Genomic DNA, 13,861 nt, shown 5'->3' with positions numbered 1-13,861 from the left:
GCTTGAACTTCTCAGATTGAACGCCAGACATGGATGGTCGAACACTAGGTTCAATGATTTGATGGATCTTTTGCGAGTTATGCTTCCTAAGCCGAACATGTTGTTGACGAACACATATCAAGCCAAGAAACTCATATGTCCTTTATCTCTAGGTGTCCAAAAGATTCATGCATGCGTAAATCATTATATATTCTACCGCAAGGAATACGCGGATCTAGACAGTTGCCCAACATGCGGGACAAGTCGGTACAAGATGGCCGACGGAGGCTCGGACGGAGAGGTGGTAGACCAAGATACATCGCTGGATTCAAAGAAAAATGTTCCGGCTGTGGTGATGTGGTACCCCCCCCCCCCCCGTGAAAGATCGCCTGAAGCGATTGTTTTTGAACCATACCGATGTCGAGTTGATGAGATGGCATCAGGAGGGTCGGAAAAATGACGGTATGATTCGACACCCCGCCGATGCTCAACAGTGAAAAAACTTTGATGCATTACACCCGGAATTTGCAAAGGAGCCGAGAAATGTAAGGTTTGCCTTGAGCATGGACGGAATGAACCCATTCAGTGACCTAAGCAGCGCACATAACACTTGGCGAATGCTGCTCACCGAGTATAACTTGCCTACATGGATTTGTCAGAAGCGAAAGTATATTCTGTTGTCTATCCTTATACAAGGTCGAAAACAGCCTGGGATTGATATAGATGTTTTTCTGGAACCATTGATGGAGGACATGCAAGAACTGTGGAAGGAAGGGTTACGACTATGGGACGAGTACTGTAGGGAACATTTTACTCTGCGTGCCATCATATTCGTTACAATCAACGACTTACCGGCAAACTTTTCGCTCTCAGGACCAGTTTAAGGGGAAGTTCGGATGTCTTATATGTATCGACAAGACGTCGTACAAGTACCTCACCTCCATAGGCAAGGTAGTGTACATGCGTCATCGTTGGTTCTTACCTCAGAGGCACAGGTGGCGTGCGAAGGATAGATTATTCGACAAGACAGTAGAGAACGATCTAGCTCCTGAAACACGAACTGGTGCACAAGTGTTCGAGCTGACTAAGAACATTAAGGTCGTGTTCAGGAAGGGAAAGAAGAAGGCCGTCAGGAGGACGAAACGGATGGATCAGAACAATACAGACGCAACGTATGAGGAAACTGCCTTGCCTTTCAATAAGCACTCAATATTTTTCAGCTATCTGGAATACTGGAAAGACCAGGTGGTTCGTCATGCCATCGACCTAATGCATCTCGAGAAGAATGTGTTCGACAGCACCATTGGCACTTTACTGGACATCCCGAGTAAGACGAAAGATGGGTTGAAGTTATGTACCGACCTCATCAATTTGGACATAAGGCATGAGCTTCACCCAAAAGAGCTGGCAAATGGGAAGATCGAAATTCCTCCGGCGTGCTACTCAGTGACACCAGAAGAGAAAAAAACTTTATGTAGATTCTTGCATAGTGTGAAAGTCCCGACTGGTTTCTCATCGAACATCAGAAAACTTGTATCTTTGAAAGATTTGACCATCTCTGGGTACAATGTTCGTGACTGTCACAAGATGTTAACAGTCTTCCTACTGATTGCTTTATGAGCGGTCAAGCCAGTTCACACTCGGTTAGTGATAACAAAGTTGTGCTACTGTTTCAATTGAGTATCACAGAAGGTTTTTGATCCTGAAGAGTTAGGCCCCCTTCAAACTTTTGCAATCGAGACAGCGGGTCAGCTTGAGATGTTTTTCCCTCCAGCTTACTTCAATATGACGGAGCATCTGATTGTCCACATCGTCCCTCAGATTATCGAAATTGGTCCCCTATACCTACACCAGATGTGGGCGTATGAGAGGTACATGTCGGTTCTGAAAGGGTATGCCCGTAACCGAGCTCATCCGGAGGGATCAATGATAAAGGGGTAAACAACTGAGGAGGTGGTTGAATGCTGCATAGATTACATGAAGGACGCCAAACCCATTGGTATAACCCCCCTGTACATGAGGGTTGGTTAGCTGGGACGGGGATCATAGGCAAGAAAAGGTTCTATGATGAGGACTACAGAGCTGTAGCAGAAGCACATAGCAGCGTGTTGCAACAGCTCGCCATTGTCGAGCCATACATTGAGGAACACATGAACGAGATAAGAGCCAACAATCCTAGAAGAACGGCCACTTGGATCTCTAAGGAACAGAAACGCAAATTTCCTGAATGGTTGAAGGAGAAAGAGCTGACATTCGGTGAATCACTCGAGGAAAAAACATTGCACAGGCTAGCAAATGGCCCAAGTAGCCTCGTGACCTCATGGCAAGGGTACGATATTGGTGGATATAGGTTTTACACAATATGCAAGGACAAGAAAAGCGCAGCTCAGAATAGCGGAGTTCGGATGGAGGCGTTTGACGCATCAAGCGAGAAGAAGTCTTACTACGGGATCACACAAGACATTTGGGAGCTTGCCTATGTCCTTAACATCCAGATCCCGGTGCTACAATGCCAATGGGTCAGAGACACAACAGGCGTATCCATCGATAACTACGACCTTACGATTGTAGAACGCAACAAGCTAGGACACAAGGATGATCCGTGGGTTCTTGCTAAGCGTGTTGCATAGGTTTTCTATGTGAAGGAGCCATCCGACAATAAGATGGACATTGCTGTGCCAGGAAAGCAACACATTGTTAGCATTGATAGCATTGAAGACGCGTCAGATTACAACCAATATGATGACGTCCCATTGTTCACAGATCTGCCTAATCGGATCAAGCGAGTTGAGACAACCCTTGACGAAGAGAAGTTTTTGACCATGCATTAGTACATATGTTGGTGTGTACAACTTCATTTGAAGTTTCCAAAATTGTTAAACATTAGTACATATGTTGGTGTGTACAACTTAATTTGTAAACGATTAATGGATGAAACTAATTTTGCGAATGAATGTAGTTCCATGTTTATTCGTACTATATGTCGTTCTCAATTTATATGGTCGAATACTTTATTTATATTAATCATATCGATGAATAATTAGATGCGAATAAAATTCACATCTTGTTAATTCTTTGTGAATATTAAATATTATAATTTAGATAAGATTTATTAATTATTAGATTTAATTGCGCTATATTAACTTTTAAAATTAATAACTCTAATCTAAATTATATTTTTTGAAACAAAATTAAGGTATGAGCTCATCCCGTGCGGGTGACCTCACCCGCACGCATGGGATAATCGATTATCCCGTGCGGGCGGCTTAGGTCACCCGCACGCGGTGTTCCGCATATAAGGGAGGGCGGGGGGACGAAAATTTCACGCCGCCAAACTGCCGAAAAATTTCACACCGCCACGCCATATACTCTCCTCTCCTCCTCGCCCTCGCCGCCGGCCGCCACCTCCTCTCCGTCTGTTCTCCTCCCCCAACGCCGTTGCCTCTTCTCCTCCACCAACAGGCCGCCGCCGCCTCCTCTCCTCCCCCTCGTCCCCGGCCAGATCCGGGCCACCGCCACCCTTCGCCTCCAGCCCCAACTCTTCACCAGCCTCCTATCCCCCACCCACTCACCGGCACCGCCATCCACCTCCCACTCCTCGCTCCCCCTCGCTGCCATCTCTCCTCGCTCCCCCACGCCGCAGCCGCCTCTCTCTCCTCCATCCCCCTCGCCGCCGCCTCTACTCCCCCTCCCCGTCTAGATTTGGGCCGCCGCCGCTGTCTTCTCCACGCTGCCGGCCTCCCCGACCTCCGCTGCCACCGTCTTCTCCACGCTGCCGGCCTCACCGACCTCCGCCACCGCCGTCGTTGTCCCCAAGTCTCTGGCCTCCCCGACCAAGGACTCCACCGTCGTCCTTCCCAAGCCGCCAACGCTGCCGGCCGGCCTCCCCAAGTAGCCGATGCCGCCGACCTCCTCCCCAAGCCGCCTCCTCGCTAACCTCCTCCACCGCCGGCCTCCCCGACCACCTCCCCAAGCCGCTGGCCGACCACCTCCTCTGGTAAGCCATTTTTTACTGTTTTATATTTTGCATATGTGAAATTTGTGATGTGGTGATATATGCATATGTGAAATTTGTGATGTGATGTTGATGTTCCGGTTATGTGCATATAGTGAGTTTTGCATTTTAGGGTATTTGTGATGTTAATTAGAAACTTTCGGTTATGTGCTTGCTGGAAAAACTAGGAATATGCTTAGCCCCGCTCTAATAGAAACTTCCGGGTACGGGGGTCCGGAAGTTCTGGCCAGGTCTTTCTGCCTTGAAAAATGCATTATCAAAAAATGCTTCTAAAAATATTTTGACCTCAGGAACATATTTAGAGCACTTTTGGAGACCTCAGAATAGCACTTGAAACCCCTCTTAGTAGTATGGTTTTTCCTAAACTCAAGTTTGAAAAAATAAACCTAATCACTAGGGCTTCATGTTAGTTCGCCTCCTCGAATTTATAATTGTGGTGGGTCTCCAAGACTTTAAGCACACACCTAAGCACCCTGGAACTAAATATCCTACAATTAACTTGATGAAACGCATTAGTCCCTCAACCGCTTTTGTCATTAATCACCAAAGCCCACTAGGGGACTAGATGCACTTTCAGCCTCAACATGTTTTACCTCCATGATGATTTGGAAGTTGATGCTGGGACTGCTGCACGTACTGAGGTTGTTGGAAAACCTCTGGTTGATGGAAGCTTGGATAAGCCGAATGATGAGGAGCACCCGGCACCTCATGTTGAGGTGGTGTTTGGAATCGTAGCTCATCCCGGCTTGAAAGCAATGGTGCTCTCGACATCGGCGGTGGTGTGCCAATTGGTGGAATCGGCAAAGATCCAGGTAGGAATGGAGGAACTTGAGTTGTCGGCTGGATAGTATTGGCTCCTGGCTGGAAGTCCGACATTGGTGGTTACTTCATTCTCGAAGCTTGAGCCAACTCCTCCTCCTGCTGTTTTGTCAGGATCATTGGCGCTGAAGATGTTGGAAGAGCTGATGTCGATGGCGCCAATGAAGTTGTTCTCACGGGAGCCGATGTGTTGACGAAAAATCTACCAAATTTCATTGTTAACACGACGTCGATGGAGCCATGATCATTGGCTGCTTGGTAGATGACTCAAGAGTAAATGTCTTCAATTCTCTGTAAGGTGGAAACTTGTTCTCTAGAAAGAACACCGGTCCTTGAGCAGCATTATAGATGGTGCCATCAAGCATGGACTTAACCACCGTTGACATTGTGTTGACTAGCATACCGGATTGATTGGCCAATGCATGATGAACAGCATAATCAACAACATCTTGAAAATGTGCATACGCCATCTTCGTCGACATTTGACTTCTTGTCGACCTCTGCAGATTATTCTTCTTCTCCGAAGGCTGATGTATCATCAACTAGGCTCAGCAACAAAATCTTGTGACGCTGGATGATGGTTCCATGCCGAGTCTTAGTTAACAATTGCAAATACATCACCTGCACGTGATCTTGGAGCATTTTCTTGTCCGCCTTGAGATCATTGGAAACAGATCTTTAGTAATTGGGATGACTTTCTCCTCCGAGATCTCGCCAGCATCCTTCGTCACGGTTTTTTTTTGACTGGGAATACTGCCAGGGCTTTGCCCAGCAGTTTAAATTTTATAAAATGGAAATATGTACATAGTTACAGGGCAATTTACAAAAGAAAACAAAGAAGCCACAAAACTATAGGGCCTGCAACCAGTCAGAAACAGATTGTTTGAGAGGATCTTTCATTCTGCACAGATGCAGAAGAACTTCTCTCATGAAGAGCGATTCCCATGATTGAAAGGTAGGCTGGATATTTTCGAAAATAAGACCATTTCGCTGCTTCCAAATATGCCATGCAGCCAAAAAGAAAATCTCCAGCAACCCCCAATGAGCAAACCGAAATCTTCCCAAAACAACCATCTGGAAAAACTCCAAGTTCTGGCTCCACTGAATTTCCAAGTACTGCCAGCAGTTAGCACTAAACGGGCATGTGAAGAAAAGATGAAGTCTTGTTTCTCTCTGATCAGTATTGCACAAGACACATGTCAGATCTTCATCCTCTTTAGCACAATGCCTTCTGTCCAACATGTCGCGTGTGTTCAGTCTATCACAAAACAAGAGCCACGCAAACACTTTAATCTTCATAACACATTTTGTTTTCCATAGCCACACCAGGGACCTGGGAGGCTGTAAAGCAGAGAAATTCAGCTTGTAAAACCGTTTGGATGTATAAACGTCAGAGTTCCAAATAAAGCTCCATACATCTCCTCTTCCAGGTTGAAGCTGTAAGCTCTCTAAGAGTTCCTCCAACTGCAAAAATTCACCATATGCTTCAGATGATGAAGGGAGCAAAAAAGAATCCTCCATTGGTCTGGAACACATATCTCTGACCGAATCATTCTTGTACATAACCACATTGTACAACTGAGGGAAACTTGTGCATTGAAAATCATCATTCCAGAGATCATTGCGAAAGAGAGCAGTTGAGCCTGACTGAATTGAGCATTTGGTTATACCCCTGTAAACATCTGAAAGAACAATGATATCCCTCCACCAGAAAGAACCCTTACTCATGATTGAAGTATAATATGTTTCTGAGATCAATTTCACCCATGACAAATCTGTAGCATTATAAAATTTTACCAGGTGCTTTAGAAGTAAAGCAGTGTTTTGCACCCTCAAATTTAGCATTCCCAGTCCTCCTTTCTCCTTCGGTGTGCAAACTCTATCCCAAGACGCCAATGATTTCCTAGTTGAGGTTGGGTTATTTCCCCTCCAAAGGCAATTTTTTCAGGTTGTATCAATTGCCTTAATAATAGTAACAGGGAGCTGCAGGGAACACATATAATAGGTAGGGATTGAAGAGAAAACTGAGTTGATCAGAGTTAATCTTCCACCCTGAGGCAAGAACATGGAGCTTGCTGTCAATCTCCTTTCCACTCTGTCCACCGAAGGAGCAAAATCAACCACTCTTGGTCTAGTTGTACCCATAGGGAGCCCCAGATATGTAAAGGGCAGAGATCCAATAGTGCATCCTAACAAGCTAGCCATCAAGGATGCCTTTTCCTCTGAGAGATTCAGAGGGTATAAACTGGATTTGCTAAAATTCACCTTTAAGCCTGTTGGCTGAGCAAACATGTTCGAGATGGCCTTGAAACAGAAAATCTCTCTTTGGGAAGCTTTCAGCAAAACTAAAGTGTCATCAGCATACTGAATAATGGGAAAACCACATCCATCATCCTCATTGATTGGTTTTGAATCAAACCCATATCAGAGGCTTTGTTTACTATTTTTTGTAGAAGTTCAGCACCTAAGACAAAGAGTAAAGGGGACAGAGGATCACCTTGCCTCACCCCTCTTTTACACTTGAAAGAATTCCCTGGCTCTCCATTAAGAAGAACAACAGAGGAGGTATGGAAAAGACCATCTGTACCCAATGAATCCATTTTTCAGGAAAACCCATATGCTTCAGGACTGAGAGAATAGCAGAGTGCTCAATGGTGTCAAAAGCCTTTTCAAAGTCCAATTTCAGGAGTATGATCTCTCTCTTAGACTGTTGGCACTGGTGAATGTATTCAAAAGACCAAGCAAGGCAGTCTTGTATAGTTCTTCCTTTGATAAAGCCATACTAATTATCACTGACTAGCTTGAGAATTACCCCTTGCAATCTATCTGCCATGAGTTTGGTAAGAAATTTTAGGCTGAGCCCCATGAGGGAAATAGGTCTAAAATCATTGACAGTCTTTGGAGAACTCTTCTTTGGGACCAAAGTTATGTAAGAGCTATTACGGATCTGTAGATCAGTACAACTAGCATGGAAGTGTGCAGCTAGTTCGTAATAATCTTGGGTTATAATGTGCCAGCATTTATTCAGAAAATAGCCATTGAATCCATCTGGGCCAGGAGCTTTATCTGCTGGGACGATGCTTACGTGGCTGCTAATCTCTTGTGTAGAAAACATGTCAACCAAACTATCCAAATTTAAACTCTGAGAGAAGAGTGAACCCAAATCAAAAGCTATCTCAAGATAATTTGTGACCCCCCCCAATTCTGTTTTTGAAGCTTTGCAGAAAAAGAGAGGCTTTCTGTTCATGTGAAAAGACAACCTGTCCATTATTGTCCCTAACTTGGGATACTGTGTTAATTATATATCTCTCTGTGGCAATGGATTGAAAGAACTTTGTATTTTCCTCCCCAAGTAACATCCATCTGTTAGTACACCTCTTCTTCCAGTAAATTTTCCTAAACTCCAGCAGCTTAAGGATTTGCACTTTCACAATTTCTCTGAAAATCCATTCGAATGTCGTTAGATTTCTTGCCTCTTGCACTAGATCCAGAAAGTCAATAACTCTATTGCAATTCATCAAGAGAAGCATCAGCCTGGACAGATTTTTACTCCATAAGAGAAGTTTTTTCCTCAACAACTTCATGTTAAAAGAGATACATTTAGCAGGGTCCTCAAACCCAGGGTCAAAAGACCAGACCATCTGGACAATATCATAAAAACCATCCATATCCACCCAAAAGTTCTCAAATCTGAAAACCGGTGATTTTGGGATTTTTGTGTCAATTTTGACCACACTGGGCACATGACCAGAAATATTTCTTGTTAGCGGCTGCACAGTTGTATTTGGAAAAGCCAAAGTCCAGGCAGTTGATGTAAACACCCAATCAAGTCTTTCTAGAAGGGGATTCTGCTACATATTGCTCCAAGTAAAACTTCTACCCTTCAGAGGGATCTCTAATAGACCAAGAGTACTGATGATATCATTGAAGATAAAGATGTCATTCATATCAGCTCCTGGCTTATTCCTGTCTTGCACAGACCTGTGGAAGTTAAAATCACCCAAAAACAACAAATTTTCCTGGGCATAAATGCGAATGTTCTTGAACCAAGAAACAAAATTTGATCTCTCAGGACCATTACAGGGGCCATAACCACATGTCAGAGACCAGATTTGGGCTGAGTGCCTTGAGGTGAATTCAATAGTTACAGAGAACAGATTAACTTCGGTCACAACACCCACAAAAAACTTTGAGGCCCAAACTACCAAAATTCCTCCTGAGGCACCAGCAGAAGGAGCAAAAGCAAAAGAGTCAAAACGCTTTGGAGCAAACTTTCTTATATCAGACAGATCAAAATGGTCCTTTTTAGTCTCCTGTAAGCAAAAAATCTGACAGCCACTGTCCTCGATTTTCTGTCTTAAAGAAAGCAACTTCGGTTCAGCATTCATTCCCCTTATATTCCAGCATAACACATTCCAGGATTTGTAGCTATTCATGATTATGACAGTAAGAAAGAGGAGACCATCCAGAGCTAAAATAAGTAGCCTGGTATAAAGTAACAACCAAAGTGTTTACATATAAGCGAATAGAATTCATAATTCCAGCTTCCCACATAATATTATAGACCACATCATCATAAAAACAATGCAGGCCCCGGTCTGCTAAAACCAAAAATATGACTAGAATCATTTATCCTCCATTTCTGCCCTGGGCAACTTCTGTCTTCTATCACCCCCCAAGCTGGATTCAGCTACCTCCTCAGGAGCCAAGCCACACATGTCCACCCCCATCTTTTGAAGCAGAGACACGGAGCAATCAGATGGAGAGGAATCAGAATGTATATCATCGTAAGTATTACCATGAAAGTCAGAGTCTTTTAAGTTATTGTCAACAAAGATTTTTGCTATACCTGCTAGCTCTTTCAGCTTCTTAACGGACTTTCCCGTAGGTTTTCCAATGCCCATTCTGGGATCTTCCTTCAGTTCAACTCCCTCCTTATTTAGCTGCAGTCTTGCACTCTGTCTTCTGTATGGACTGTAAAGCAGAGTCTTACCATCCCTTTTTTTGACAGGGGCTTTGGGGAGCAAAAGAGGACTAGGTGCATTGCAAACTGGACTAGAGGGAGGTTCAATACACAGTGGCATGACATCTAAAATCTCCATCCCATCCTGGGTTTGAGCATCCAGAGGACCAAAAACAGACTTGTAAGGCCCGAGGGCCCAATCAGTAGCCTTGGATTCTACATAGGGGCAGCATCAAACATTGTCTTCTTAGGCAGAACCAGAGGAGTGAAATGGTTCAACATTTGTACAGCTGTTGGGATAGGTTCAATACTTCGCAAGTGATGCATGAGATCTTTTGCCTTGCATAAAAAATCTACTTTCTCATTCAGGCCTGCCATAGGATAAACATAGTGGTGCTTAGGATATTCACTCCTAGCTAACCTTTCCAGGCGTGCAAGGAACTTCTGAACATTTGGATCCTGTACTGGGACCAAAACCCTTTTCCCCTTATCTGATAGGTCCAAAACCCTTTTCCCCTTGTCTGATAACCTTGAAGAAACAGGTGGCACAACAAGCAAAACATTGGCATCCTTAGGAACAGCAGGAGCCAAATCAATCAACCCATCTAGATTAGCTTCCATAATCTGGCCCATAGGGTGGTCTTGGCCCCATGCATCCTCCTCCTGCTCACCAGCAGCTTGCTGCTGCTGTACCATAGCATCCTAGTCGTCAGGTGCTGCAGGGTGTTGCCCAAATTGCCAAATATTGCCATCATCTGGATCATTGTCATCATCCCCAGGATTTGGCTGTGGGCCCGCAGGAGGTAGGTCCTTATCAGGTGGCATATTGATGAAATCTCCCTCTAAAATAAAAATAGAAATTGTCCAATATTCACCACCTCCACCCATTCCCACAAGATCATGAACAAAAATTTTACATGGAATAGAATCATTGGCTTTAAATTTCGCCCTAATAAGCACCCTCCCCTTTATTTGATCTCGTTCTAACCAATAAGACAGCTGTCCAAAAGAGGCTGTGGCAAGAACAGGTGTTCCCAGTCAACAAAATCAAGCAGGAAATGCAAGAAAAGGAACCACCCCTCCCTATGATACGGAGAAGCCCTCCAGTTAGGGCCTTGGTCATGCTTAACAAAAGTTACCGAGTGAATACCATCAAAAACAAAAGGTTCACTGTGAACAAGAGCATCTCTATGCATCGGAGAGCGAAGTTGAAACATCCCTACCGCAGAAGCATGACGGAAGCTAGCCCTGACCTCAAACAAGCGCCCATCCAGAATATTTTCAAGAATCAACTCCCGGTGATGTTCCCAATCCTATTCCGGTAAGGCTGGCTCCACCAAGGCAAGACAAAAATCTTCATGGCGACGCGTAGGTCTTTCAGGGATAGTAAGATCAACTCGGGGAACACGAAGATTTCCTCCCAAGTGCACAATGTGTCCCTCACGAATGAACCAAAGGGTGTTAGGGTTGAGATTAGCCATGGGAGAGGAGCAATGAGGTTGGGGAGAATGCAGAGTATTCGCAACAGGAGAACGGAGAAGTTGAGAAGGCTGCGAGATAACCGGAGCTAACTTTTTAGGATGCCAAACAAGATTTCCATTACTCCGGGAGTTTAGGACCTTAGCAACCGCATTAAAGCGAGGTGCGGCAATAGACTTGGCCTTAGGCCGAGGCACATTAACTGCAGGGGCATATGCAGACTTGCTATCACAGAAATGGGCTGCATACCCAGGGGCCTTTCACTTGCGACAGCAAAAAGGCCCAGTACAAATGCTCTTTGAATGACCCGACTTCAAGGAACGGCCACAAATTAATTCAGAATTTAAAACAGGCTTAGAAGACGGATCCCGATTACCTTGCGAAATTTGAAATTTGGGTTTAACCGCCTGTTTGATCACCGGAGCATCACTGGCGGCTATCTTCTGCAGAGGTTCCTTTAGTCTACCAAAGACATTCTTCATCGGGATATCTCGATGCTGGACCGCTTGATCATAGAAACGATCAGGCTGCCTTAAGGAACCAGAAAAGCGTTTCTTGGGTGTCACAAGAACCCACCCTTTCTCCTGCTCATGATTCCAAGAATCAAACTCCCAATGGCAATTTGGACCACCATTTCTCCACAGGAAGAAACGCAAGGCAAAATCATTGCAAGTATAAGATTTCAGACGATAAATCCAAATACCCACTTGCTTAGAGCAAACCAGAAAGGAGTATGAACGGTCTTTGAGATGAACAACAGAAAGGTCAGCACGAGAACCACCAATAGCAGCCCTGAGGGCTAAAGCCACTGAAGAAGTAGTCAGCCGGAAATTAGAGCAAGGCAGATCCACCACTAACCAAAAATACGAAGAGCTGAATCTGGAAGAAAAGTGAACGGGTGATCGAAAATGATGCCAGGTGTGGAGATTATGGGTACCACATACCCATATGGCATGGATATCCGACTAGTTACAGAGATACCTTATGCAGATAGAATATGTTTATTAAAGGACTTGGTTGTTATGTTAACTTGCATATCAAGGAAACACCCGATAGTCCTAGTCGGTTATGGTTGCAACTTATCTTTACATGCCTAATCCATAAGGAACATGGGTTGTATGTTGTAATCTCGGCTCCTCCCCCTATATAAGGTGGGATCCGGGTGCTCTTAGGGGGCATAACTTTTCTCCCAGATCTCACGGTCAATAATACACTCGGCGGTTCAATCCCTGGATAGGAGTAGGGTATTACTTCTTGTCAAGAAGGTTTGAACCTGTATAAACCTTGCGTCTCCTAACCCATCCACTTTTCCAGCTTGATTGCCACACCCTTTTCGTATTGCCGAAATCTTGTTTCGACAGTTGGCGCGCCAGGTAGGGGTTGCGTCAAGTTTTTCGCCGACTAGTGCGATGGGACTCGTTTTAGGCATCGACGACTTCGCCTTCCCTCCCGGGCAGGCGTACCAGTTCAGTAGCCTCGACTTCATCACCGACAGCTTCGACAAGATTTCTCTTCTCGACTCGGATTGAAACCAGTAGGGAGGAGATGCCATCTCCGCCCCGTTCGGTCTCCCGGATTCGGCAGAGATCTACTCCAAGACTTTCTCGTCTGAGTAGGCTTCAAACCACTCGGACGGGGATCCGTTGACTTCTTCATAGCCAGATAAGACGGAGCAGTTTACCCATCAATCTTGATGCGGCTACCAGATGATCTCGCTGCTGTTTGCACATCAAGAGCACCTTCTTCCCGTAGGTCCAGATCTAACCCGGTTTCGACCTAGGTCCGATCTGGCTCCAGGGAAGTTGGTGTAATTCTCCAACGACTTGGATCCATTTCCACGAATGAATTAGGAGACTACCTCAGCTTTCCCAGTGTCGATTCCCGCCATCCGACTGAGATTATCGACTACGGCGACTTCGACTATGACTACGACTTCAACAACTTCAACAACTTCGACGACTTTGACGATCTTGATGAAGACTTCAGCCACAATTATGAGGACAACTACACTCCACTCTTTTTTGGTGTTTTTATGGCCGACAACGAGACTGAGGAACAGCGCCTTGCTCGCGAAGCTAATGAACAACGGACACAACAAGAAGCCGAGCGACTCAGATTGGAGCATGAATGACAAGCACAGGAGCAAGCAAGATTGCTGCGCGACCTACAGGAGCGCGATCGACTGGCAAGGGAAGCTGAGGAGCAAAGACAATGTGCCTTGGCGTCTGGGCACCGAGAATGGGAATTGATTGGCCAACAAGACATTGATGGCACACAAGTTTTTCGCACCCGCAACAGAACACGGTTGCTGCGATTACACTTTTGGATACCCTTCTAACAGCGGCGCCACCGGACAACGTCTCCAACATACTTAATCAGACGTAGACGATGATCACCGCAACAGTTCCAATTAGCTCGGGGAGCACTCGGACGCCTACAGGCAGTCGGGTTCCACCTCTCCCATCTCAAAATTATCATCAACCAAATCTCAGCATAGCAGGCTCAAGATCACATTATGAGAGCAGGGCTCATCGGGAGCATTCTGTTCACTCACCCGCTGACGGGCATCGAAAGCGTCGCGCTGAGCAGCCTCGTTCGCCCCGCCG

The 13,861-nt window shown here is 45.3% G+C and overlaps 1 protein-coding gene across 1 annotated transcript; it reads left to right on the top strand.

Moving 5' to 3' along the window:
- Positions 1–435: 435 nt before the first annotated feature.
- Positions 436–2,609, top strand: LOC107278852 (uncharacterized). Its single transcript, XM_015755693.1, has 4 exons — positions 436–441; positions 853–1,306; positions 1,754–1,879; positions 2,011–2,609. The coding sequence occupies exons 1-4, from the start codon at positions 436–438 to the stop codon at positions 2,607–2,609; spliced, it is 1,185 nt and encodes a 394-aa protein (XP_015611179.1).
- Positions 2,610–13,861: the final 11,252 nt, after the last annotated feature.

Source organism: Oryza sativa, chromosome 9 (assembly GCF_034140825.1).
Source record: "Oryza sativa Japonica Group chromosome 9, ASM3414082v1".
In the NCBI taxonomy this organism is placed as follows: domain Eukaryota; kingdom Viridiplantae; phylum Streptophyta; class Magnoliopsida; order Poales; family Poaceae; genus Oryza; species Oryza sativa.
This window is presented reverse-complemented; position numbering and strand designations above follow the sequence as displayed.

Bases quoted from the DNA above. Each gene is read 5' to 3' on its own strand.
- LOC107278852 (XM_015755693.1), top strand. The intron at 1,307-1,753 runs GTAAGACGAAAG...TTTTCCCTCCAG, and splicing joins CACTTTACTGGACATCCCGA to CTTACTTCAATATGACGGAG. The intron at 1,880-2,010 runs GTAACCGAGCTC...AGGGTTGGTTAG, and splicing joins GGTTCTGAAAGGGTATGCCC to CTGGGACGGGGATCATAGGC.